General features: G+C 47.8%; 9 protein-coding genes across 9 annotated transcripts; 5 read left to right on the plus strand and 4 right to left on the minus strand.

Moving 5' to 3' along the window:
* Positions 1–687: 687 nt before the first annotated feature.
* BP5553_08395 (putative Deoxyribodipyrimidine photo-lyase) lies at positions 688–2,490 on the plus strand (the record flags this gene model as incomplete). Its single annotated transcript, XM_032017018.1, has 1 exon — positions 688–2,490. One exon carries the CDS (start codon positions 688–690, stop codon positions 2,488–2,490), a length of 1,803 nt encoding a protein of 600 aa, XP_031866449.1.
* Positions 2,491–4,301: 1,811 nt separating this feature from the next.
* On the plus strand, positions 4,302–6,959 carry BP5553_08396 (uncharacterized protein; the record flags this gene model as incomplete). The annotated part of the gene is made up of 8 exons (XM_032017019.1): positions 4,302–4,455; positions 4,636–4,672; positions 4,731–4,875; positions 4,927–5,232; positions 5,283–5,410; positions 5,462–5,662; positions 6,324–6,613; positions 6,784–6,959. 8 exons carry the CDS (start codon positions 4,302–4,304, stop codon positions 6,957–6,959), a joined length of 1,437 nt encoding a protein of 478 aa, XP_031866450.1.
* A 2,445-nt stretch (positions 6,960–9,404) lies between these two features.
* Positions 9,405–10,672, plus strand: BP5553_08397 (uncharacterized protein; the record flags this gene model as incomplete). The annotated part of the gene is made up of 5 exons (XM_032017020.1): positions 9,405–9,535; positions 9,711–9,880; positions 10,173–10,252; positions 10,304–10,408; positions 10,460–10,672. The coding sequence occupies 5 exons, from the start codon at positions 9,405–9,407 to the stop codon at positions 10,670–10,672; spliced, it is 699 nt and encodes a 232-aa protein (XP_031866451.1).
* A 138-nt stretch (positions 10,673–10,810) lies between these two features.
* On the minus strand, positions 10,811–11,065 carry BP5553_08398 (uncharacterized protein; the record flags this gene model as incomplete). Its single annotated transcript, XM_032017021.1, has 2 exons — positions 10,811–10,978; positions 11,027–11,065. 2 exons carry the CDS (start codon positions 11,063–11,065, stop codon positions 10,811–10,813), a joined length of 207 nt encoding a protein of 68 aa, XP_031866452.1.
* A 745-nt stretch (positions 11,066–11,810) lies between these two features.
* On the minus strand, positions 11,811–12,697 carry BP5553_08399 (GTP:AMP phosphotransferase, mitochondrial; the record flags this gene model as incomplete). The annotated part of the gene is made up of 2 exons (XM_032017022.1): positions 11,811–12,469; positions 12,526–12,697. 2 exons carry the CDS (start codon positions 12,695–12,697, stop codon positions 11,811–11,813), a joined length of 831 nt encoding a protein of 276 aa, XP_031866453.1.
* A 1,160-nt stretch (positions 12,698–13,857) lies between these two features.
* BP5553_08400 (LETM1-domain-containing protein) lies at positions 13,858–15,586 on the plus strand (the record flags this gene model as incomplete). Its single annotated transcript, XM_032017023.1, has 2 exons — positions 13,858–13,918; positions 13,977–15,586. The coding sequence occupies 2 exons, from the start codon at positions 13,858–13,860 to the stop codon at positions 15,584–15,586; spliced, it is 1,671 nt and encodes a 556-aa protein (XP_031866454.1).
* A 3,110-nt stretch (positions 15,587–18,696) lies between these two features.
* On the minus strand, positions 18,697–20,655 carry BP5553_08401 (uncharacterized protein; the record flags this gene model as incomplete). The annotated part of the gene is made up of 1 exon (XM_032017024.1): positions 18,697–20,655. One exon carries the CDS (start codon positions 20,653–20,655, stop codon positions 18,697–18,699), a length of 1,959 nt encoding a protein of 652 aa, XP_031866455.1.
* An 892-nt stretch (positions 20,656–21,547) lies between these two features.
* On the minus strand, positions 21,548–22,106 carry BP5553_08402 (uncharacterized protein; the record flags this gene model as incomplete). The annotated part of the gene is made up of 3 exons (XM_032017025.1): positions 21,548–21,643; positions 21,690–21,743; positions 21,957–22,106. The coding sequence occupies 3 exons, from the start codon at positions 22,104–22,106 to the stop codon at positions 21,548–21,550; spliced, it is 300 nt and encodes a 99-aa protein (XP_031866456.1).
* Positions 22,107–22,861: 755 nt separating this feature from the next.
* Positions 22,862–24,959, plus strand: BP5553_08403 (uncharacterized protein; the record flags this gene model as incomplete). The annotated part of the gene is made up of 2 exons (XM_032017026.1): positions 22,862–23,829; positions 23,897–24,959. 2 exons carry the CDS (start codon positions 22,862–22,864, stop codon positions 24,957–24,959), a joined length of 2,031 nt encoding a protein of 676 aa, XP_031866457.1.
* Positions 24,960–25,006: the final 47 nt, after the last annotated feature.

Below are 25,006 nucleotides of genomic sequence, written 5' to 3' on the forward strand. Positions count from 1 at the left end.
TAACGTTTAGATCCAATCCTGTGATGGTAGTGCCACATCTAGCGGACAGCCTTTAACAGACACCTCTGCATCCGCAATCCAAAGCGCCGCCTTATCTACCAAAGGTTTTTAGCTATATCGGGAAGGCATCGAGGAGTAAGACTTCAAGCCCTAGATGGGGCTATGCTCTGTATTCCAAGTCAGTAAATGAGCAAGTTCTCTATATGAGTTGAGTATTACGCCCTCGCAAGAAGTGCCCACAAGGTGCTATGATTTCTTGATACAGATCATCCAGATCGGGTACTATAAAAGCTATAGCCGGTAGAGATTCCTTGTGGTTAGACATTATAAACAAAGAGATTTAGGGTTGGCTGGCTCCTCAAATTACACTTTCTTGGGCGCCGATCCGCTGGTCGCTGATTTGTCGCCCTTGCGGAAGCGACCGATCCGGTACCAAAGTGGTGACGTACAAGACTTGAGACAACCTAGAAATCGGGGACCAATATTCCTAGCATTCCTTTTTTTGTACCACCATTTAGAGAACTGCTTTCCTTTCATTCCTAGCATTGCCTTCGCTAATGCGATGGTTTTCTACAGTTCATGCGAATTTTATGCAAATTGCCTTTGAAGATCAAAGTCCATGGGTATCAGGCCCATCGATGCTTATCATCAATTCGGAATTTTTTCTTCTCTACCTCCAATTTAGCCATGGATCCTGTGAAATCTACAATATCTGATGGAAAACGGAGGGCCTCAACTTCGCCAGAGGCCACAACTACCAATGGATCCTGCTCCAAGAAGTCGAAAATCACCCGCGAATCCCCGGACCCTCTTCGCCAACCGCATTTCAATGCGCAAAAGGCAGAAGATAATGGCATCGTCCTACGGAAATTCTATCCCCCGGAGATGTCGAATGCGCGAGCAACTGCATACAACAACGATGAGCTTCCTCGGCCGATAGAAGTGCTCCAATCCGCGCTTTCAGAAACAGAATCACAGCGACAAGCAATTGAAGTCAAAGGAGCCGTCGTGCACTGGTTCAAGAGCGATTTGAGAACGCGAGATAATAAGGCTTTGCATATGGCGAGTGAGAAAGCGAAGGAAAAGGGCGTCCCGTTGATTGCGATGTATATCGTTAGCCCTCAAGACTTCGAGGCGCATTTAACAGCCCCTGCGCGAGTGGACTTTATTCTGCGGACATTGGAGGTGTTAAAGGAGGTATTAGCACAACTGAATATACCACTACATATAGCGACGGTCGAGAAGCGAAAGGCCATACCCGGTCGGATAGTGGAACTGCTCAAGGAGTGGGGAGCAAGCCATTTATTTGCAAACATGGAATACGAAGTCGATGAGCTACGAAGGGAGGCGGGACTGGTACGATCATGTCTAGAAAATGACATTGCAATGGATGTTGTGCCCGATACATGTGTCGTCGCCGCTGGAGAGATCGAGAATTCTACGGGGAAGCAATATTCTGTCTTTACCCCTTGGTTCCGGTCCTGGATTGCGTATATCCACGGCAATGGCCATGTACTAGATATTTTCGAGCCACCCGGCATGAATCCTGACAGTGCAAGGGATAGGTTCGCAGATCTATTTGAAAGCAAGATACCGGACGCACCCGACGGAAAGAAATTAAGTGATGAGGAAAAGAAGCGGTTTAGCTCAATGTGGCCAGCAGGGGAGCATGAAGCTCATAGACGGCTTAACAAATTCTGCGAAGAGCGTATTGGGTCTTATATTGCGCAGAGGGACCTTCCTGGAGTTGCAGCAACCTCCGCTCTCAGTGTCCATCTCGCCAGCGGCACTCTCAACGCGCGTACGGCAGTCTCCTCGGCGCTCGCCCATAGTCACACGCCGAGGCTCGACGGTGGAAGCACCGGCATGCAAACGTGGATTCGCGAAATTGGTTGGCGGGACTTCTACAAACATGTCTTGGCCCACTGGCCATACATATGCATGAACAAGCCCTGGAAGGCAACGTACAGCAACATTGAATGGGAGTACAATCCCGCCCACTTCGAGGCTTGGTGCGCCGGCCGAACTGGATATCCCATCGTTGACGCAGCTATGCGTCAGTTGAGGCACTGCGGCTACATGCACAACCGGTGCCGGATGATTGCCGCATCGTTCCTGGCCAAACATCTTCTCGTCGACTGGCGAATGGGCGAGCGCTACTTCATGGAACACCTTATCGACGGCGATTTCGCTTCGAACAATGGAGGGTGGGGATACTGTGCCTCAACGGGCGTGGATCCCCAGCCCTATTTTCGCATTTTCAACCCGCTGCTACAGAGTGAGAAGTTTGATGCCGATGGTGTGTATATTCGGACCTGGGTTAAGGAGTTGGAGGGGATTGGAGGAAGGGCAGTTCATGATCCGTACGGACGTGGTAAGGGGGAGGAGGCTAGATTAGCGGGATACTCAGAGAGGATTGTGCCACATAAGGAGAGTAGAGAGCGGTGTATAGAGCGATACCAGGAGGGCATAGGCGGAACTCCGAAGTGAGGGTTCCAGCATTCAAATAAACCCCTCTCTAAATGAGACATATTCTACTAATAAAGCTAGATTGGAGCATGATATATTAACATATTCCTTCAAAAGCCACTCCACAAGTCCACGGGGGCAAGGAAGTTAAGAAACGATAGGTAGTTAGAAGGATCTAGACCCGGCAGCCAAAAAAACGTAACTCCACGCGCCTTTTTCAAAACACCGCCTCGTACTCCCTTCCTCTAATGGAGATGGAGAGGAGCCTCCGCACCCTACGGGGCTGGAGTCGTAGTCGACTTTGCGTGCCCATGCATATATTGAAAAGTGGACGGTACCAGATCCAGACCGCCGCGCGTTCACAGGTGGGATTTCTTCCCCTTTGATTTTAATCGTACTTGATCCTATCTTTGCCAGCCTCAACTAGTAAGAAGAGGCGAAGCTATCTATTTCGAGGTGTGCAGGACAGCCCCCAACTCGCGTGGAGCTGCTGATTCTCGCCCACCTGTATCACTTAACCTCGAAAATGATTGTCTGTCTTATTACACACGTGGCTTGTGCTCAGACAAACCTGCGAATCACTTGAGTCGAGACCCGGGAAGCAGGAAGCGGGCTGAAGGATTGGGTAAATTGGGCCTTTGGGAGAGAACCAAGCTTTGCCAAGGCTCGTCAAAGCATGCGCCAAAAAGCTTATGTGGCTCCCGGGTTGTGGAAAGAGCTTACGCGTCCTTACGCCACCAAGGGGCTCGAGTTTTGGTGGACGTGATATTTTGTTCGCAAGTTGAATAGCGACATCGCTGGAGGCTGTGGACTTTGGCTCTGGGCTTTGGCGGCTTCGTACTTTGAAGTGCTTAGAGAGGGTTACGGTATATGCGTTTTGTATAGTACTCGAATATAGGAGGGTGTGATACTGGTTACTTGTCCGTGGTAGTAGTGCCACAAAGCACTGGGGAGCGGCATCCTTGGAAAGCACAGCCGTATAACTGTACAGCCGCATAACGGCACACCTCAGAACTCACAACTCACAACTCGAGAAGGACGCGTCAAAAGGGTTGATACAGATCTAGAACTGTCAAAAGCCCCCCTGCAGCACCAAGGACGCTCGGAGCGGGCCAGGAGACTCTGAGACGCCGGTAACCGGATTCCGGTTCACCTGGAACAGACGTTCGTCATCAGCCAAACCTGTCAGTGGTGTTTGCTCGCGTGTCTCGCCTCAAGGATGGTGATCTGCTAATATTGCAAAGCCGCCCGTTACAAACTACAAACGTGCCAAGTCAAGAATTTCTTTCGGATGGATAGACCCGCATGGGGATTCCTCCTACCTTTCTATTTATTTCGTTGATCAAAACATACATTATTCCTCTGTCCGGACTATCCAATAACCACAGTCGTTACGAATCCCTCGACCAATTGCCCCCACAACTATCTCCTTCTGCCATCCAACGGCTATCTACTGGAGATTCATGCCCATGCCTCCCGCCGCAAGACTCCCTTTCAACTAGTGTCCACTATCTTGCTTTAGCTTCTTTACAACCCAAGCGTTTCCCCTGGCCAGGTCGCCCTTGGATAAGTAGCCCAGCATTCCACGCGTTTGTGGGGAACATTGCTCTGTCGTCCGATATAAAGAGCATACCGCCACCCAACTTGCCGCCCATATATCCCGCCAGTCAGGTTATACTCCAGTCTTCATCATATCGAGCGAGGCATCAGCGGTGCGGCCAAATACGAGAATATTTCATTGCCAAGCCCAAGCCTTTCAAATTGTTCAGATCTCGCAGGCCCGCGTACCGTAACCACGCACGCGACCATAAACCACACATCAACACACGACAATGCGCCTCTCGTGGCTCCTGTTCCTCCCTACGACCCTCTCAGTGGTATCGGCGCTAGCTATCAAGAGACGCGATGCCGACTTCTTCAGCGTGCGGACAAATTTGCGCAAGGACATGAGTGGCAAGGCCGGCGACCCGGTCGAGAAATATTTTCGTGAGTCAATGCCCCTGAACTACCAATCTGGATAGGAGACTAACGGACCGTCCCCTTCGATAGATGAAAGCATGTATGTATCGCCCTCGAGGGACCCGCATTTAGCCGCTTGCTTTGCATGGAGGATATAAGGTTTTGGAAATAGGGTTCTGATGCTAACAAATTTGTGTCACCGTCTAGATTCCATCCGCATTATGATGGCAGGTACGGAATCCTTGTGCGATCCGAAATCCGGTGTTATGCTATCGCATGGCTAACAGACCCTTTTACTATAGATTCGCAGAAGAAACATTAGGCTATCAGGAGCGGAAGCAAGCGCTTTCAAACCTTGTTCAGACGTACCTAGCTACAATGGCAGACATCGGGGTTGAGACGTGGCTGATGCACGGCACGTTGCTTGGTTGGTGGTGGAACCGCAAAGTACGATCTGCTTGTGTATACACCAATGCTGTAACTAACGAAGCTCTGCAGATCCTACCATGGGATTCGGATGCCGATGTCCAGGTCTCCGAAGGGTCGATGAATTATCTTGCTGCCTATTACAACATGACAGTTTTCCACTACAAAACGCCCCGCATCACGGATGGCCGACACTACATGCTCGAGATCAACCCAAACCACGTAAATCGGGAACAGTCGGATTGGCTGAATGTGATTGATGCAAGATGGGTCGATACGACGAGTGGCTTGTTCATCGATATCACCACGGCGAGATATAATACAACACATCCAGCCGGGGAGGGTATGTTGAGTTGCAAGGATGGGCATGAATATCGGGTATGTTGGCTCCTACACCACGTAACGAAAATATCGTTAACGTGTACTAGGACTCGTATATCTTCCCTCTGCGGGATACTTTCTTTGAAGGAGCGCCTGCCAAAATTCCCTTTGCGTACAAGGAGGTTTTAGAAGCCGAGTACAAAAAGAAGGCTCTGACACAGACCGAATTCGAGAAGTAAGCAACCCATCAGCCCCTTGTAATTTACAAACTAACCATCTCCTGAAGCCATCGTTTTGATGACGAGAAGCTCGACTGGATCCCGATCAATAAAGACCAAGAAGACCCGTTCAAGAGCCAGATACCTGTCAAGGCGCCGAAGGACGAAGAGCCGAAAACTGAAGAGCCGAATGAGCAGGAGAATAAATCAGATGAACCACAAGAAACCAAAATGCTAGTCTATACGGAACCCGAGACGCCAGAGCAAGCGTAAACCAGCGCTACGCCTCAGTCGATATATGAGAACAGAACATCTGAAGAGGAGTTGATTTCTGGAAAGTCGACCCCGAGACTACATCCAAGCCGAAGTCAAGGCACCGGCCACCGAAGGAGACGCACCGGAAACGAAAGAATGTCTAAAGAACAACTGATCAAAAGAAGCGCTGCATAAAATTTTCACCATCTATTTCCCTCCAGCATATAACGGAGTCTTTGATAGAACACAATACCCGGGATGCGAGGCACAATCTATGCCTCTAGCGACGGCAGTTATCAGTCGTGTATAATGTATTATTTAATGGGGAGTTTTTTTGAAAATGCGGGAAAGGAGTTGGTTGGGTTTGAATGCATTTCTAGGAGTACATATATATATGCCGATTTAGTGTGCGCCTGCCTTCACGTCGCCACTTTTTTCGTTTCTCTTCTCCTCTTCTCCTCTTCGCCAACCCCATCGTCATATCCATTAAGGTGAGTGCTTAACCCTATCCGATCTCCATTAGGGCCATCGTACGATCCGTCAAAAACTCATCGATATTTATCGAGATCTATTGATTTTGATGATATTGATCGTTGTTTGGGTCTGAAAGGCGCCTAGTGCCTTGTGCCTGGCTGGCGTACCTAGGTAATGTTGCTAACGCGTGTGGCGTGATAGAACACTGCAACATGCCTGGCCGAGCAGCGAGAAAAGCCCGAAACCGCAGCCTCCATGTCCCAGAGGAGGTGCGGAGATCCCGAGATGTGCATGCTCTCCCCCCTATCCCTCTTGGAGGCCCCGCGGACCTGATGATCCTGTTTTTGCTGCTATTGCTGTTACTATCACTGCCACTATTGCTGTCACTGTTGCTGTCACTGTTGCTGTCACTGTTGCTGTCACTGTTGCTGTCACTGTTGCTTTCACTGTTGCTGTCACTGTTGATGTTGCTGTTGCTGTTAGGACTTTCCGTTTGTCTCCATTTGGTTCATCCTTCTTGATATGAGTTCCGTTCCGAATAGTAATGATGTCTCTTATGAATTTGAAATGTAGATAGCCATGCCTCTTTTTGAAGATCTTCAAGGCTCCGCTAGGGATTTCTCCTCTGTTAAGAGCTCGAACTACTTTCTGATACTCCCAGTGGTGGCAAACCTGATCATGGCCATTTGTGAGATTGAGGAAATTCCGATTACTCCGTTTCCGCTTGTTATTTACAACTTCCTGAACATCCTTATCATTCTCATGCTAGGTGAACTCTTCGGCAAGCTCTTCAGCAGTCTGGTTGACATAGGCTGTGGGCTGAGCGGTTTCAGATGATGATCTTGTATTGGCAGATTTTAATGATAATCCAGTATCAGCGGTCTTTCTAAATACAGTTGGAAATGTCATGGCATAGGATGAGAGGGAGTGGGGATGAAAAAAGGAAAGAGAAGAAGCCCTTACCCAAGCAAGGGTCGGAGAACGACGAGGTCAAGGAGTTCATGCTATTCTACTGTTAATATACCACTTCCAAGTTCCTACATTGTGACACCTCACGAGGAACATTGAAATACGTATATTGTAGATTTCTTTTCGCGACCGATTTGAAGTTCAGGAAGAAGGAAAACGATTTGAATTCTCCATTTATGGAGATGAACTGGTGCTCTTTCTATGTCATCGAAGGCAGGCACCTTGTGGTGCTCGTCGGTCTGTGTCATGTCTCAGAGGATAGGATAGACGCAAGACTAGGCAAGTGATGCTATTCGTGGGTGTGGAAAGGTGGAAGACGTCTGAAGAGCGAGGAGAGGAATCAAAGTAAGTTGCAATAGAATAAATGAGGCAAGCGGGGTGCAGGTGCAGGTGCAGGTGCCAATTGAAGGTAAGGTGACTTGGGAGTCGGTGATAGTAGCAGTCTACTCCTGCTGATTTTGGACATACCTCCATTACGTAACGGACAAACCGGCCGCCGCATCAAGGACTATAATTCAAAAAAAAAACCTGTTTATTGTTTCTCGGTACACAAAGTAATTTTCTGGCTTGCCGCGGTGACTATGATAAACACAACGATCTTCGTCCCACGGGTCCTTTAATTCTCTCCTATTCCCATGCAACAAAAGCGTACATAGATATCTCGTGGTAAAACTCTTTGGGAATCTCGTCCCTCATAGTATTCTCTGTACCGAGACATGCCGACCAGTAGTCCTTGATCATTCGGCGTAATGGAGAATGGGAAAGAGTATTAGACATTGTATAACTAATACTCATGTGATCCAGACCTGCACACAACTTGAAACATTCAACAGATAGCTCGCATCTTCTGATCAAATGATCCATAACTGAATTTTGGAACTCCTCCGCTAGCAGGAAATCGCCAAGAATATAACACTTGAGAAGTTGATAAACATAAGACCAATGAAAGGTTGTTTTCGAAGTGCTGGAAGCCTCATATAGGGCAACAATTTTCATAAGCAGGGGCGCTCTTTTTATATCTCCGAACTCCAGCCAAGTCCGGAAGATTGCGAAGATAGAAGGTCTACAGACTTCTAGTGTAACTGTGTTGGTTTTGCCGCTTTCCCAGTGTTTATTGCAGGCTCCTTGGAAGAAACCGGACGATCTACAGATTCTGTCCCTATATAAAAATAGTAGTTAGTAAGTGTTAAGCTCAAGGTACCACCAAAACTCAAATATCATGTGATACAGCCTTATAGCCTGTGAAAAAGCAACAAAAGTTTCATGTATACAAATTTATAGTCTCCCGAAACTGAGCCCGGTATTAGTCCATTTTGGCATTGTTCACTTACTTAGGGACGAAGAACACTTCTTTTCTTGTACCAACAAGTATTTTCAAGGTCGGAGAAAAGATATCTCTGCTATTATTATTAGTATATGGTGATTTAAAGAAGATGAGACCTTACGTGGACGAATTCACTTTTTGAAAAGTGACTGGCCATTTTATAGATGGATATACTTCGGAAAGAGTGACTGGCATTGCCTTTTGTTGTTGTATTTGGCCCATTATAAGAGTGTATGTGCACTTTATTGAGAAATTTCGTGTCCAGACAGCACGAATTTTGGCGAATAGTGAGGTTTGTATAGTTAGGAGGGAAATATGTTGCAGCACGAACAAGGGTGGCTTAAATATTTGAGGGCATAGATTATAGTCTACGTACTTTGTACGAAGTAGGTCGCAGTCATAAGCCTTGCACCTCACAGGGTTGACGCTACGCCTCAGTTAACGAATAGGGGGGTTGCACTGCAACTAGAGGTCGCGGTAACTACAGGACCTTCAGGGCTTTATAGGCTTATTAGGGCTCAAATATAGCGCACTAGCCTTTAATCTAGCGGATTCCCTAAGTTGCGGGCTAAAATACGTCTCACGTACCTCCAACAGAGTAGTGACTCCAGAGGATAAATAAATGCTATTGCCGCTTAAAACTGTCGCTAACCCACCGCCTTGCGCTTAGCGGCCTGGCATATAACTACCCAGGTACCTTGCCTACCCGGCGAGTTGCTACGAGTACTGCGCTACATTCACTACTGGTGATTGTATTTAGAACCGTGAATGCCCCCATCGGTAGTGAATAATGAGCGCCCTTAAAATTTGCACTAGGTAAATCCGGGAGGTGTGGCTCGCTTAGCAGCTATGAAAAGGGACCATTGATTCCAACTCGATTCTAACTTTCCTCCACATCTTCCCCCTCCCACCAAACCCTCCACCGCCCTCTCACCTTTCCCACACGTTCACATATAACGCGCGCGCCTCCCCCCTCCCCATCTCAAGCCATGCCGCCTTCCCAGCAATCCCGACAACCCACGGATGAGGATTATAACCTCACCAGTGCGGACCGTCTGGTGCTCCTTCAGGAACTGGAACAGTTACTGGGAGATATCCCACAGCATTTTCTGGGCCGCCTGTCAGTTATGTAGCCTTGAGGCGTTATTATTATTGGTACAGACCGCGCAAATCAACCCAAATATAGTTTATATCGCTGCGGGACAAATATATGATGTAATAAGGATTTGTAGGTTGGCTACCTGGGCAGTTCGGGTTCTTTCAGAATTTTTGAATACCTATCTAACATTTTATAGCGAATCAAACTGTAAAAGAGCTAGCTTCAGCTTCAGTTTCGGCTTCATCGACACCACAGTCATCTCCCGTCGCAGGACCTTCATCATCTCCACCACAGCAGTCAGTGCATACACCACCGGCGAAGCGCCAAAAGAAATCTGTCCCTCGGTCCCGATCAGCAAGCGAGAAGGTATATCTGAAATTCACTCCTCATTTGTAATACTAGTACTAATGTCAGAAAGTGTGGATCTAGTATTCAATTATTGAGTGTTCGGGAGTGAGATATTCGCATGACTTGAATACCTCAATTCTAGTAAGATATTTATGGGGGAGGACAGAGACATTGTGGCAGGTTCGGAGATTGGCGCGAGTGAGGAGACGTGACCCTGCGTTGTGCCTGGCCACTTGGTGGAAAGGCCAGGAGAATGAGACCCACACTCTGTCCCTCTTCCTGCCCATAGCTAATAATGTATACCTTACAGTATTCGATGTGTTATATGCCTCGAATGATGCCCTGCGTCCGATTTCAACAGCGACCAACGCCGCAGGTTTGGCAATGTCAGTGTAAGTATCCCTTCCCATCAATCGCCTAAGACTACGCTAATGATTGGAGCGTTGCAACTACTGCCTTTCTACTCGTGACTATGACCTGTGCGGCTTGTTTAAGCACGCACAGTACTTCTCGAAGTCGCAACGCCGAAACAACAACCACCAGCCGGTAAGTGCTAACCTACCTTACGCCTCGATCTATATCTGACATATAACGTAGTGGTGTCTTGACTGTATGGCTTGGCGGGAGCGTGTGGACGAGAACGTGAGACGAGGTCTGCCGCCGCCTCCCCGCCCAGGCGAGGTTCTCCAAGGAGAGGAAGCCGAGATGCAGAGACGCTTGCGGGGGATTTTGGCGCCGTTTGAGGGCTCGGATGAGGACGAGGATGAGGATGCTAGCCCTTTTGTGCCTTACCAGGAGCCGTACCAGTAGCAGAATCAGTTAATACTGGGTAAGCTGACACCCTGATACAACCGTCCTTCTAGGTGAAGACATCAATTGGAAAAGCTCACGCCTTTCTTTTGAAGCTGCTGCAGTGCAGGAAGGGTGTTTGTATAGCTGTCACTTACACTACAGACTGTCATTTAAATTTACAGTTGTCACAGTCTTGATACTTGTCATATCCTTGATAGTTGTCACAAAGCATAGTACTAAAAATGTGTTACTCTCCTGGGCGGTTTGGAGAATCACCCCACCGGTCGGGTCCATGGCGAGAACTGCCTTCATGGCGGTTTTAAGCTTGAAGGTGGTCAGATCACAAAACGGTCTAAAAGGAACGTGACGAACCTCCTTGAGAGCCTTTGATATTTCTGTATTTGCAGACATCTTGAAGTGTGATAATTGGTGCGTGTAGAGGAAAATGCTTGGAGTTGGTGGTTTGGTGTTTAACCAGCCCTGGTATACCCTAAATTTTCAATGTAGCAAGGCAGAGCTGCGTTCTCGGCCTCCTGGGTCCTGTTAAGTTCGAAATTACCCAGCGCATGTGGTAGTATATGGGCACATTCAGTGTAATCCACCATGAAGTCCTGAGAGTAATGGTCGCCGTGTCTCTCTTCCCATGGCTCTGAAAACGTTGGCTGATGTGCGGGGTTAATATATATACCTTTCTAGTACTATTCTTTGTGATAACTGTCATGAAGACCTTGCGGGCTCTATATCCCCATTCTACTTGACTCGCTCAATAGTTGGATTGCTCTTGCTTGTAGTGTTGGTCTAGGACTGCGCTGCGTAGGACAGGGTCGGAGCCCCTTACAAGAGGGGCATATGGAGAGAGTGTATTGAGATAGCAGGTGAGTCGCTTTTACTGATAGTTGAAGGGGACAGGAAAGTAATGTTAAAAATATATTTATAGAATTGATGTATGCTCAATTGTTGAACTTGAGGGACATCGTGGGTATGTCGACTATACCTCAAGTACGTAGTACTCCTAAAACACACCCCGTCCCCTCGATAGATTACCACATCGAATAAACGCCGTACCAAAAGCAGTCATATATATATACGTCCAAAAACGAACGATGTCCGACGCTCTCCCGACTTGGAGGCGGACATTTCCCCGGCCACGGCTTACTCACAGCGCCGAATTCACAAACGTCCTCTCAAACTGCTCAAACAGTTTTGGTGAAATCTCATCACTGCTCTTCCCTTCCACCTCCCACAAAACCCCCTTCTTCGCATAATGATTTAACAGCGGCTCGCTCGTCTCCTCGAACTTCTTCAGCCTCGTGATCCAAGTCTGCTCATCATCATCCGCGCGCTTCGACAACGGCTCCCCTGTAATATCATCCTTCCCCGGAACTACAGGCGCATTGAACGTGGTGTTGTACACCCTTCCCGACGGGAGGTGGACCCAACGACCGGCTATTCTTTCCAGGATCACCTCGACGGGTGTTTTGAAGGAGACGACGAGGTTCATGGGGATGAGGTTGTCGAGCTGGGTGGCTTGGCCGGCGGTTCGTGGGAAGCCATCCAGGATGAAGGAGGCGGCGGGTTCGTCGGATGTCTGTGGGGGAGAGGCGAAGTTTGCGAGGGATGGCGAGTTCACAAAGTGGTCTTCGATGTTAAAGTCGGACTCTTGCGCGGACATGGAGGCGGAGGAGAGTGTGAGGGGTTGGGTACCAGCTGCGGGGAAGAGCCACCCGCGAGTCTTGAGCTCGTGGAGGATGAGGCGGAGGATCATGGCGTCGGGGACCAACTCCCCTGACTTCATTATGCCCTCGGCTTTGATACCTTGATGGAGGTTAGCTGGGGCTCATTGAAGAATGACGAGAAGGGGAATGACATACCGAGCGGGGTCTGGTTCTTCACATTGTCGCGGAGGAGATCCCCAGAGCTGATGACTGAGAGCTGGGGAAACCTTTGCAGCAGCCGCTCTGCCTGTGTTCCTTTCCCGACACCTGGGGCGCCAACGAGAATGATGCGGGCAGCCCTCGAAAGGTTCATAATTTTGTTCGCCATCAGGTATTTGCCTGCTTGGAATAGATAAGAAATATTATAGCTCCGAAGCTCTGTAGTCTATTTTGCGTTGCGTTCCCCGAGTCTTGTGGAATGAGAATGGGTGGCGATCAAACGATAGGGCATGCGCCTGCGCCTGGCAGGCAAGTCGACGTTCCAGCTACCAATTGGGGGGGGATCTAGGAGATATCCATGATAGCGACGGGTGAAAGAGACGAGAGGAGGAATAGAGGAGGAAGAGGAAGATGGAGAGAGAGAGAGGAAGTGGAAGTGGAAGTGGAAGTGGGAATGAAGGTGGGATGGAGAAGGATATATGGATGGAGATATGGACCGGCGTTGAGGATGCGAATGTGAAATGTGAATGAGGAGAGGAGCGCACGAGCGAGAGGGACGCGATGGATTCCTCGCTTGGACCGAGCGAGCGAACTCCGGCGCGGGGGAGAAACACAGAAAACAACAGACCATCAGGCCTTTTTGCCTTATCCGGGGCTTGGCTGCTTATCGCCGAGGGATCGGTTGAGGAGCTGAGAACCGGCGTTGAGGATCAGTTGTTGCTAGCACTGATTGATTAATTAGCACTTGCTTATTAGTTACCCCTGGGAGGCGAACAATAATAATTAGACTTTGCTTGGTTTTGCCTTGGTATGGGCTTACCCTAGGTATGGTATCATACCTAGGTACTGCAGGTACCTAGGGCAAAGGTAGGTTTGGTATCATAATATGGTCGATCTTTGATGCACAAAAGAGATACAGAAATGCGGATAATTCGGGGGTTTGGGAGGTCTAAATGCCAGCAGACATGACTATTCGTAGAATTAATCGATGCTTCGTATGTTGAGTTGAACAGCTCATTTTTTCATATTTGTCGACGCTGACGCTGACGTGTTTTCGTCCACGTCTGGCCACGTGACCCCGCCTCCAGATCCCGACTTCTCCCATGTGGGAAGATTCAAGGCACCGCGCACTTCTGCGTCTACGACGAAATCTTACACCTACAACCTACAACACACACCTCCATCTCACATATCTATCTACATCTACATATTCCATCGACACCATGCCGTTCACCTAAGTTTCACCGTCCAACCCTGCTTCGAATACTGCCGCCAACCCGCGCCTCCTTTCCGTCTCGCTGACAAGACAACATCGCCTCACCGACGACCATGAGTGCCTCTTCAAGAATCGTCCGCAATGCGGCGCAAACATCATCTCTCATGACTAGTGGTTAGTATTGCCTTCTTGAGGGGTATCCCTAAGCTTGCGCCGTCTGACAGTATTACAGCTCGTGCCTTTCCTCGAACCGGTCCTTCCTCCGCATACACCGCATACCTCCGTCGCAATACTCGAAACTTGCCAACGCACATTCCCGCCCTGGCTATTTTGATTCCTCGCCGTGGAGTTTCGACCGATACACATACTTCAAGCGGGCCTCCCGCCGGGCCTCCGCCAGGGTTCAATGCCGAACAAGCCAAGAAGCCTCTCAAGGACAATAACGTCATCAAGGCGCCCTCCAAGGAGGCCGCAAAATTGGGCGAGAAGCCGGGGATAGGATTGACTCCTAACGATGGACCCACGGCGGTTCCCAAAACAGATGCTACGGAGGCGGTGTCATTGTCAGAGCTAGCTGGGGCAAAGGAGAAGGGAGTTAAGAAGAAGGAGGAGAAGAAATTGACCCTGATGCAAAAAGTCAAAAAGGAGGTGTTGCATTACTGGGACGGGACCAAGTTGCTGGCAACCGAAGTCAGGATTAGTACTCGACTGGCCGCGAAGATGATGGCGGGCTACGAACTCAGCCGGAGAGAACATCGGCAACTACAGCGGACGGTGCAAGACATTGGCCGGCTGGTCCCGTTCTCGGTTTTCATCCTCGTGCCCTTCGCCGAGCTGCTTCTCCCCGTTGCCCTGAAATTATTCCCCAATCTCCTCCCCAGCACGTATGAGGGGCAGAAATCGAAGGATACAAAAGCGACAAACCTCAGGGCTACCAGAAAGGAGGTTAGCAGCTTCCTCCGCGACACTCTGAAAGAGACCGGCCTTCCGTTAAGCCCTGCCAACGCGCAAAAGGAGGAGTTTGCCGAGTTCTTCCGGAAGGTCCGTTCCACTGGAGAAACACCTACACCGTCGGATGTTATCAAGGTCTGCAAGATCTTCAAAGATGATTTGACCTTGGACAATCTGTCTAGACCACAACTTGTTGGGATGTGCAGATATATGAACCTCAATACCTTCGGCACCGATATGATGCTTCGGTACCAAGTTCGTCATCGCATGAGACAGATCAAGCGCGACGATCGTGCTATCAGTTACGAGGGTGTCGACAGCTTATCAGTTCCAGAGCTTCAAGTCGCCTGCCAAAGCCGCGGTATTCGGAGTCACGGCGTTTCGCCCGGTGCACTCCGGGATGAACTGCAATCTTGGCTAGATCTCCGTCTCAAATACGGCGTGCCTTCCACACTCTTGGTATTGAGCAATGCGTTCATGTATGCCCAGCAAGGTGTGGAGACCGACGAGTTCAACACGCAAATCGATGCACTCACGGGCGTCCTATCCTCCATCCCAGAGGAGCTCTTCCACGAGATCGAGCTTGAGGTCCACAATGCCGAGGGCGCTGCAACCAATAAGCAACGTCTCGAAGTCCTCAAGGAGCAGCAAGACCTCATCGAGGAGGAGAACGAGCAAGACGAAGAGAACAAGGAAACGGGCAGAGCTACCCCCCGTGACGACGAGGATATTGATGACAAGGAGGAGCACAGAATCGAAGCTGGAGCCAACGAGGCTTCAGCTGACAAACAAGTCAATGAATCTGTTGAAGCCAGCAAGGAGGGCGAGGAGCTCCAGCGGGAGGAGGCGGAAGGTACTAAGAAAGAGGCGGACCAGAAGTCCTCTTCGTAAACCAACCGCGCTCTGCTCTGCTGTCTCACTGACGTGTATGTCCCTTTTCCTTTGTTGTAGTATTACGGAATTTGGGAGGTTATTATTGCATCGCATCGCATCGCGGTGGGGTATTAGGGTTTTATTAAACAAGGCTTTATTATAGAGAAACCCCCTAGAATTTTGCGGAGGGGTGATGGTATTAGATGAGTGACCTCGGCATACGCAATGTATCAAAAAAAAATGTTTCAAATACAAAAAACAAATTAACCCAAAAGGAGCTATTACTCTGCATGGTACGGAGGGTTGTGTTTACTGTTTTGCATGTGAATCTTGGAAATGAAGAGATGCTGCCCCACTCGCTGTATAAACTTAACTCACAAATCATTCGAGAAGCCGCGTGGTAAAAGGGGGGAAGTCTTAGATGGCTATCACATGTATCACATCACACGCCCTAGCCCAGCTCTTCGGCCCCTACATCTAGACTGGCTTCTACTTACACCTTTCTACAACGATACCCGCGACCCGTGTGCCGGATGCCGTGAACGTGGCATTGTAGAAATACCCGGTTTCTGATCTAATTCAAAATCCAAGCTAAAACCCGAAATCACCCTCGGACTCTAGTACCACGACCGGCTATGGTATAAAAAAGCTCTGTAATAGAGAGCTACCCAAAGAGCAGACCACAGCGCCGCCTGCCAAGAAAAGGAGAAATCAAAACCAGAGGCGGAGTCTCCTGATGCGCCCTCTCAAAGATGGATCTAGGTTAGCTGTCAAGTCACTGCATTCTATTAGGCCCTGCCAACCCGAGGTTAGCATTATAGTTAATGAAAGGTATGTGGTTTTGCAAATAGGTAGGATGTGTATATACATAGTAAGTGACGGCATGGTATAAACTCGACAGATAGGTAGGAGGTGACAGAGCTTGGTATTTATTTGACAGCACAAGGTGTATATGGTTGATATTACTGGACTAGCGGCGGGTGATGTACATGGTATAGAGGAGAACCGAACTGGATCTTATGAGGTGATTTCCCCTTCCCGCTCTTCTGCTTGTTCATGTATCGTTTCCATTTTGCAATAAGTTTCGTCACATACACCCCCATAAACGAGACAAACCATTCACGGGACTATATCCAGTTCTGGGCAGATCACTCCAACCAAATGTACAGAGACCGCGCAAAATCCTCATCGGTCGCATGTCGATTCGTGTTGGCCTCCCATGCTGGTCCAATGGATCTATTAGTCTTTGCGGTAAAAGTTCCATTGCTCATATTAATGACTTAGCTATATCGGGATACACTGCTACTTGAAATTGAGCTAGCCTAGATCCCCCAAGTTGCTTGTCGAGTAGTCGAAGGAGTCGGAGATCGGATGGGCCAGTGGTGGCAGCGGGACTAGAACCCATTGCACCACCTGGTTGGTAGATAGTGATACGCTGGGCAGGAGAAGGTCGATCCAACGGAACTGCACTACTTGGGGAGCCATTGTCGGCCCAAGTATTGCTACGTTATACCGGGTCAAATTTCTGACCGCTATCTCTCTCTCTCTCTCGTATCTCCCGAGATCCGGCCAGCCAGGCCTTTCCCGCTCTGTCAGCGAAGGAGTTGCTCTTTAGCTCTTCCAGTATGAGAATCCACGAGGCTGCTATGATATGTTGCCAGCGGTCAGATTACTTTATCGCCGCCTATTAGCATTACCTCTGGTCAAGGAGTGAAGGATTAGGCAGGCCAGGTATGTTCCAGTGGCACCAATTGGAGGGAAGAGCTCACTACCAACACTTACAAAGTTGTTATGGTAGCTTTGAAGCCTGACGAGTTACTACAGAACTTCAAGTTCTCACATTGCACTTATCCGGCCACAAGTCGATGCTTGCTTTCTATCTTTTACATGATTCAAACCTACTATTCCATCGATTCCTTCTCTTTTCCTCGCTCTGTAACCTAATATCAACAATCCTATGTCTTGTAGCACCAAGTAAATACCAAGCTATTCGATGAGAGTGATATTCAGTAACGCGATAGACGGCAAGATCTTCCTTCGTCAGGTAAAATGAACATTCTTGCAGCTTGAGGCCATCGTCTCCTTATTACTAGGGGGGTGGATGTATTACTACAGTTTTCATGTATAGAGAATATTCTGTTGAATAGTGCCAGTTCCGGCATTGATCCACAGGCTACTACGGAACAAATTCCATGACATCCTTGATGAGGCACATGAGAGGGAACCCGCTTCATTCTTCATGCTTATCGAGGGGAGCTCCAGCTAGACAGGTGAATCAAGTCTGCGTCCTTCCTCCGAATACAAGGGCATCTCACGCTTTGGCGATTTGTTCCGTGGCTGTTATCTTATAACTTTTTGTCAAGTTTATACTATGCTGTCATTTAACTCTATACACACACACGTTCTGTATATTTACAAAACCACTTCCATTTATTCTATAACAACTACAACACTTGTCTGCCATTTTCGCCGATATTCCCCAGCTCTTAGCTGGCCAATGCGTTCTTAAGCTCCAAAACCGTAGTGGTACTCCACCATCATGAATGATGTATATGGTTAGAGAAAGTAGTTCCTGTTCGATGGCTGGCGAGTTATATACCTTGCCAATCCTCACCTCACTTTGCGGGTGCGCCAAGCCACTGCGCATATGATTCACCTTAACTTTACTCATCCTCACCGGCCTCCATTGTGCGCTCTCCACCGCCTCACCTCTGCTCACCCATCTTGCCTGGGTATGTCATCCCCGGTCGCGCGGCTGTCGAGAGCATCAACTCCTGACGAGAAGGATTCAGTGGAGCCGGAACGGGCTCTAAGGGGGCCGTGATGAGCTCCTAGTATCAGGATGGGCTCCCAGACTCACCATCCTAGTGTTGAATATTAATGTTATTATAGAGATAGAGTTAAAACTCTGCCTTGCAATTTACTCCTGATTCTACTCTCTATCGCGATTCTTTCTCTTAAGTTCTCTTCCCTGGCCGCTTGTCGAAGATTTAATACTCAATGACATTCGTTTATTATAGTATATTCGTTACCCAGTTGCAACACCTGGCCCGGCTCTGTAAATTTTCATACGCAATCTATAATCAATTTTAATCCTACGTTTCTTTGAGTCGTTTGCTTTAAGTCTGCTAAGCTAAATGAATATCAATCTTGGCGACGTTCTCTAACTTAAATGCTTCCCCTTCCATTATCCCATGAACGTAGCATTCCTCTATAATTTCATACATATTCCCAGTGGAATTTTTGGGACGAATCAGAAACGGAACCGCAGAACCTAGAGGCAAGAAGATAGCATCGCCGACACGAGCGTAAAGAGAAAACTGGCCAGCATAGCCTCGTACGGTTCGACCACGCTTTCGTGAGTAGCAATGCTCTTTAGCACATCGAACGAATTCAGTACTTTGCATCAAAATCTCAATGCAATCACGGAAATTCCTCTCTGAATCCTCCGGCTCTTGTTGATTTTGCTGCAAAATCTGTGGTAACTGCCATGTCGGATCGAGTATTGTCGTAGAAATCAGAAATGCTTTGAAGAATTCGGAGTAGCTGGCCGGTGCCTTTTGCTGAGAGCCTCTACTCATATTACATGTTAACGTTCTCCAGATCACTGTCACATAATTCTCACTAGTCGGATAGCCACGAAGTTGCTCAGCATCCAGAAGTTCGCATAATTCCGTCACGCAATCAGCGATAATGGAATTTTCCAAAACTGTGATGAGAGTTATCCTGCCTTTCTCGGATTCTATCTCATGCCCTTCCAAACTGTCTCGATCTTTTGCTTTTCCGTCGTATCTTGCAGTGAGCTTCTGCTCTCGGTCGTAGCCAATTTCGAAATTGGATATGTGTTGACTTCCCAAAGGTTCAATTCGATCAAAGATAATACCGCCCACAATCAAAACATCCGGTGAAGTTGGATGCAATCTAATATTAGAAGGGATTGAAGACGCCGCTGAGCAAAATATATCTTCGAGTGGTTCAACGCGCGGTTCCGGGCAAAGTCGAGGGTTTCCGATATTTCGGCACGACCAGTCTGGAACCCAAGACGGCAAGTCAAGGTCGTGGCCAGCGGCATTATAGAGTACCTTTACTCCATTCCCCTGGATGACAAAATATCTCGCAAATTGGCGATAGACTTCTTCCACAGAGATAGAATAATCTATTTTGATATTAGGATCCATAAGCTCTTTGGACAGTCCGAGCAACCCGTAGCAATAATCATGAGCCTTGGTAGCGAAAGCAATTCTGCCACGATGAAGCAGATCGACGTAATTCCAAGGACAGAATTCTCCCTTTGCCGCTCCCAGAGCCATCATAAAAATAATGAGGCTCATTGTTACGGACGAGTCTGTTGGCCTGTTCGAAAACCTCTTTGTTTCTACCTCAGACGGGAAAATTGGCAGCGCTGCAATGTAGGACTTCAATAAGAACGCAATGAAGTCATTCCAGTTCATGCTCCAGTCACCGCATACAATTTCCGCTGAGTTTGACAAAACAGCCTCTTGAATCACCCAAACGCGCTTAAACCAGGGTCGGCTGAGAAACTGCTGGAAAACATGCCAATATTCGCTATTACTCTCCGGCAAACCGAGCGTTTGATAGTCGCTCCCAGCAATGATCTTTTGAATGAACCGTGGGTTACCGAGATCGTCCGCGTATAGTTCCTCAATTTGCTTGTGGGCTTTTTCGATGCGCTCACAGAATGCTGGAATCGTATCACTTCCATCGGAGTACGTTCCAAGGTAGATGACCACAAGGTTGGAACGCTGATATATCCGCCGCATCAAAGGTATTTGCGTAGCCTTTTCTGCCTCATCCTTTTGGTTGATACACAGGGCATCAATCCAAAATGTACGAACATCCAGAGGGTCTCTCAGATGTTTCAAGGCGTCTTGGAGATTCTCAGCAGTACCAATGACATTACCATGCATCCACACAAATGAATTAACAGTTGGATCGCCCCATGTATATGACAGAGCGGAATACTTGGGTTTTGATGAATTAGGAACTTCAAGAAAATCACATTCGATTTGAGCATCACCCTTTCCAGGGAAGACGCTTACTATTCGAAAGGTTGAGCCATCCGGCATTAAGGGTACGTACTGGTACAATGAGCCTGGTGGTTGCATTGAAGAAGAGTCTAATAGAGCCCAAAATTGCACACTAGAATTTTAACTAATCGTAAAAAATCCGAAGTGCAGGATGAATTATAGTGCGGAAATTTTAATTTATTTCACTTACGAAAGTTGGTTGGGTAAGTATTCAATGTCTACTAGTAGGGGGTGCGCCAGGTCAAGGGTCTCCAACTACTAATATTAATTCGCTGCTTTAACCTAATCTCTTGCTACCTTTATTGAATTGAAGCTATTCCAATTAATTCCTACTTAGTTAATACTTTGTATACATCCTATTAGCTGTAATAACAGCTTCACAGCGCGCCTTCATAGTTCTTAGTAAAGATAAGAGAAAGTCCTCCGGAACTTCTTCCCAAGCTTCCTTTACAGCCTTCCGTAACTGGTCGTAACTCATTACGTCGTGAGGATACTAGTTCCAAATCCATTCCTTCATCCAGTTCCACACATTCTCAATTGGGTTAAGACCCGGAGAGAATGGAGGCCATAGAATCGTCCGTATCCCACGGGCAATTAAGTCAGCAACTGTCTCCTTAGACGCATGTCCAGGGGCGTTATCCTGTATGAATATATGGCCTGGATTCATAGTCATCTATCCGTGGACGAGGGGGACTGTATGTTGTTGATATGTCTCGGCGGAAATCATTCCCCAATCCTTCTCCCAAAATAGGCCAGGGCCCTTGCCGGACTTTCCTGAGAAGCATCCCCAAAACATCCAACCCCCCTTCCTTTATACTCGTTCCAGGATACAGGACGGATCAGGAGCCTCATCTGCCTTACGTGTTACATAGGTCTTACGACGATTTCCTGCAGTTATCCAAGTCTCGTCCGACCAAAGGATCTCATCTTATTAGTCGTCTGTCCAGTTGACATTTTCTAGAGCAAAGATAAAGCGTAACTGTCGATTCTTTTCGTTAACAGGAGGTTTGCGGAGAGCTACGTAATACTATAAAAATTTAGTTAAAGTATAATAAACAAATAGATCTATATACTTTATAGCCAGTTCGACGTAAAGTACTTCTAATTGCAAAAACACTAATTCTAGCCTAGTTTAATTCAATAGTAACGCGCTAAAGAGCTATCCGACGTATAATCTTAGATTGAGAGATAAATTCAATAATCTTCTCTGTCTGAGCTGTAGTAAATACTAGCAAGCAGCCGGACCGACGACGAGGTGTATTAGGCTGCCGAATAGTATATCCAACTTGATTAATAGTTAATCCAAATACTCTAGTAATCTCTACGTATTTAAAGCTTACGTTCTGAAAGCAACGAGCGCGAACACGTTGATCGCGTTCTGCGAAATAAGGATTAGGTAGCCTATTAATCGGTAGTAGAGTGACTATATCAGTCAAAGTAAAGCGTAGTTGAGGTAGTGGAGTTGAAGGCATTTCTGGAGTTGAAGGCATTTCTGCCGCTAGCACAGTTAGTATTAAAGTGTACCTTCCATTATTAATAAGTTGTATAAGAATCAAAGTATATATCTATAGTCCTGACGCGTTCCAGAATTTATTCAAAACAGCGACGTGATCAAAATACTAAGAGTTATTCGGCCAATTAGGCCCCTAGCCCACCCCCCCTGGCCACCACCCCCCTTACTAGTAGACATTGAATACTTACCCAACTAACCTTCGTACTAAGCAAAAAGACATAGCTTAGCTAAGTATGATATAATCGGTTCAGTTTAGGCCGTTGAGGCTTTAAGTACTTAGAGAGCTACTATAAGTAAGCTCTTATATATACTTTCTATACTAAAAGCTACTCAAATAAGTAGTACTATTACTTTAGCTACAAAGCGATCAAGGGTTCCTGGTCAACTACATGCATTGTGGTTACAGTAATGCTCGTAAAATTTATTAAAGCTTATATAATAAATCCCTGTGGCTGTGATGCCGCATTGTCAAGCCTTGCCGAGAAATTATCGCTTACCCAGCAAATTCCGAGTTGCAGATAGCACGTGGACATCTTGAGGATTAGCCGATATCAGCAGACGCTAACTTCTCGCGCTAAGATTTGAGAGCTCAAGAGCGAGCTAGCAGCACGTGCTATTTGCTAATACTATCGTACCTATATGAACCGATATATAACACACATCCGGAGTCCAGCTTAACCACCCCATATACCAATCCCCTTGCACCTGTAATACACCAGCTCAACGGTCTCTATGCCGCCTGTAGAATCGCTCTGCGAATACTGCTCAAAGATTCCTCCCGGTAAATCCGCTCCCGGTCAAACCGATGAGTGGACTCTGGGTTCTTGGGAAAGAGTTAAGAGGAGCAGCTGCGCTTATTGTCGGATTGTAGTTAGCGCCCTCCAAACTCTGTGGCAGACGGAGGCGGCTCCAGTAACTGGCGCATTATCAAACGGTAGTGAAGTAAAGCTCTACTGGTTCTCGGCCTCCGGCCCAGGCGGTCGAGGAGCTTTTACCATCGATCCCGCAGGCCTCCAGAGCTGGATTTGCATGGCCGCTATAGTACGAAATACACCGTCAACCATCCAGACTCACTATTTGAAACCCGTGATCGAGGCTGAATTTGATGTTGGTCGGCTTTCGGAGTGGATCTCAATTTGTTCCCAGGCTCACTCTGAACGATGCACCCTCAAAGCTCTGGATTTCGAGCGAAGCTTCCCGGGACTTGACTTTTTGCGGTTCATCGACGTGAGGCAGGATTCGATTGTCGAACTCCGCACGGTGCCAAGATACTTGGCCCTGAGCTATGTCTGGGGTGAAGTAGCGAACGTCAGGCTAACTACCGGCAACCGGCTTAGCCTCTTGCTTCCAGGAGCTATTCGCAAGATTTGGTATAAGATTCCTCAGACAATCAGGGATGCTATTGAGCTTGTGCGAAGATTAGATGCTCGGTATCTCTGGGTGGATACGTTATGCTTAATGCAGAATGACCCAACAGACCTAACAAGCGGGGTCAATGTCATGGATCAAGTATATGAGCGATCTTGGGTGGCTATCATTGCAGCTAGCGGCCATAACGCGAATGCTGGTCTACCGGGTATCCGAGAAGGAAGCCGGTTTGTGAGCAGGGCTACGAGGATCACTGGCGAAGTATCTGTGGGCCTATATGTGCCGCTCGACCGGCTTTTGAAGCGCTCAGTCTATACCTCGAGAGCTTGGACGTAAGTTTGCTTCAGCTCCACTCTTAGCCTCCGACGAGCTCCCATTCGGAGTTGCTAATTTGCGCAGATTTCAAGAGGAGCTGCTTCCCCGGCGTGCAGTATATTTTACTGAGAAGCGGGTGTTTTTTCGTTGCAGAGAGGACATGTATACTGAGCAGCTTCTTGACCAGCGCCCAAGAGGAGGGGAGCCACTATATATGAAAGATGACATCTGGTCATCCATGCTGCCTGGGACAGCGACTATGGACACACCTATGGCGGACTTTGAAGTCATGCTCTTGTACTACACTCCAAGAGCCCTCACCAATCCGAATGATATCCTTCGCGCTCTCGCTGGGATAATTCGGCGATTATCAGAGAGGGCAAAATGTCGATTTTTTGAAGGCATTCCCACAGCTGCCTTCGATGCCTTTATTGTCTTCAAAGCCCATTACTTTGTCCTCCATCGGCGAGTAGGGTTTCCGAGCTACTCTTGGACTGGTTGGAAGGGTGGAATCAGTGCAGAAGGGCGTAATCACCGCGCATTTGGAAATTTGAACAAGTGGCTGGAGGAAGATACGTGGATTATTTGGTACAAGAGGAGCGCTACCGGTGTGCCTAATCTCGTTTGGGACTCTTCTGCTAATGAGACTTTCCCTCTCAATGACTCCAGTTATGATGGGTACCGCCGAAGACGCTCATTTCAAGCCCCAGCAGAACTTCACATATCATCGAATCGAACATATCCGACAGAAGCTCTTTCATTTGAGTTGCCTGCTATTCGGTTCCATTTCCTGCAGTTCTGGACTCTGTCTGTCTACTTTAAGTTAGGGACAAAGGATTTATTCGCAGCAGAGGCGCGTATTCTAACCGCAAAGGGCAGCGAGGCGGGCATGATAGATCTAAATGGAATTGAAGAGAGTACCTTTTTTGACTCTCAAACCCCTTTTGAGTTTATACTCCTATCAAGCGCTTGGACCGACGATGATCATGAAGTTGGAAACAAACTAGTACATTCGAAATATTTCATCATGCTACTGGAATGGAATGGGCCTGTTGCAGAAAGGAGAGGGTTGGGCCTTATTGATAAGACCGCTATTCTTGACAGCTTCTCGCCTGGCCCGCAATGGAAAGAGATTATACTTGGTTAAACATTATATAAAAGCAACTTGTTATACATATTCTACACTTATCTGTA

This window comes from Venustampulla echinocandica (assembly GCF_003357145.1).
Source record: "Venustampulla echinocandica strain BP 5553 chromosome Unknown scaffold_8, whole genome shotgun sequence".
In the NCBI taxonomy this organism is placed as follows: domain Eukaryota; kingdom Fungi; phylum Ascomycota; class Leotiomycetes; order Helotiales; family Pleuroascaceae; genus Venustampulla; species Venustampulla echinocandica.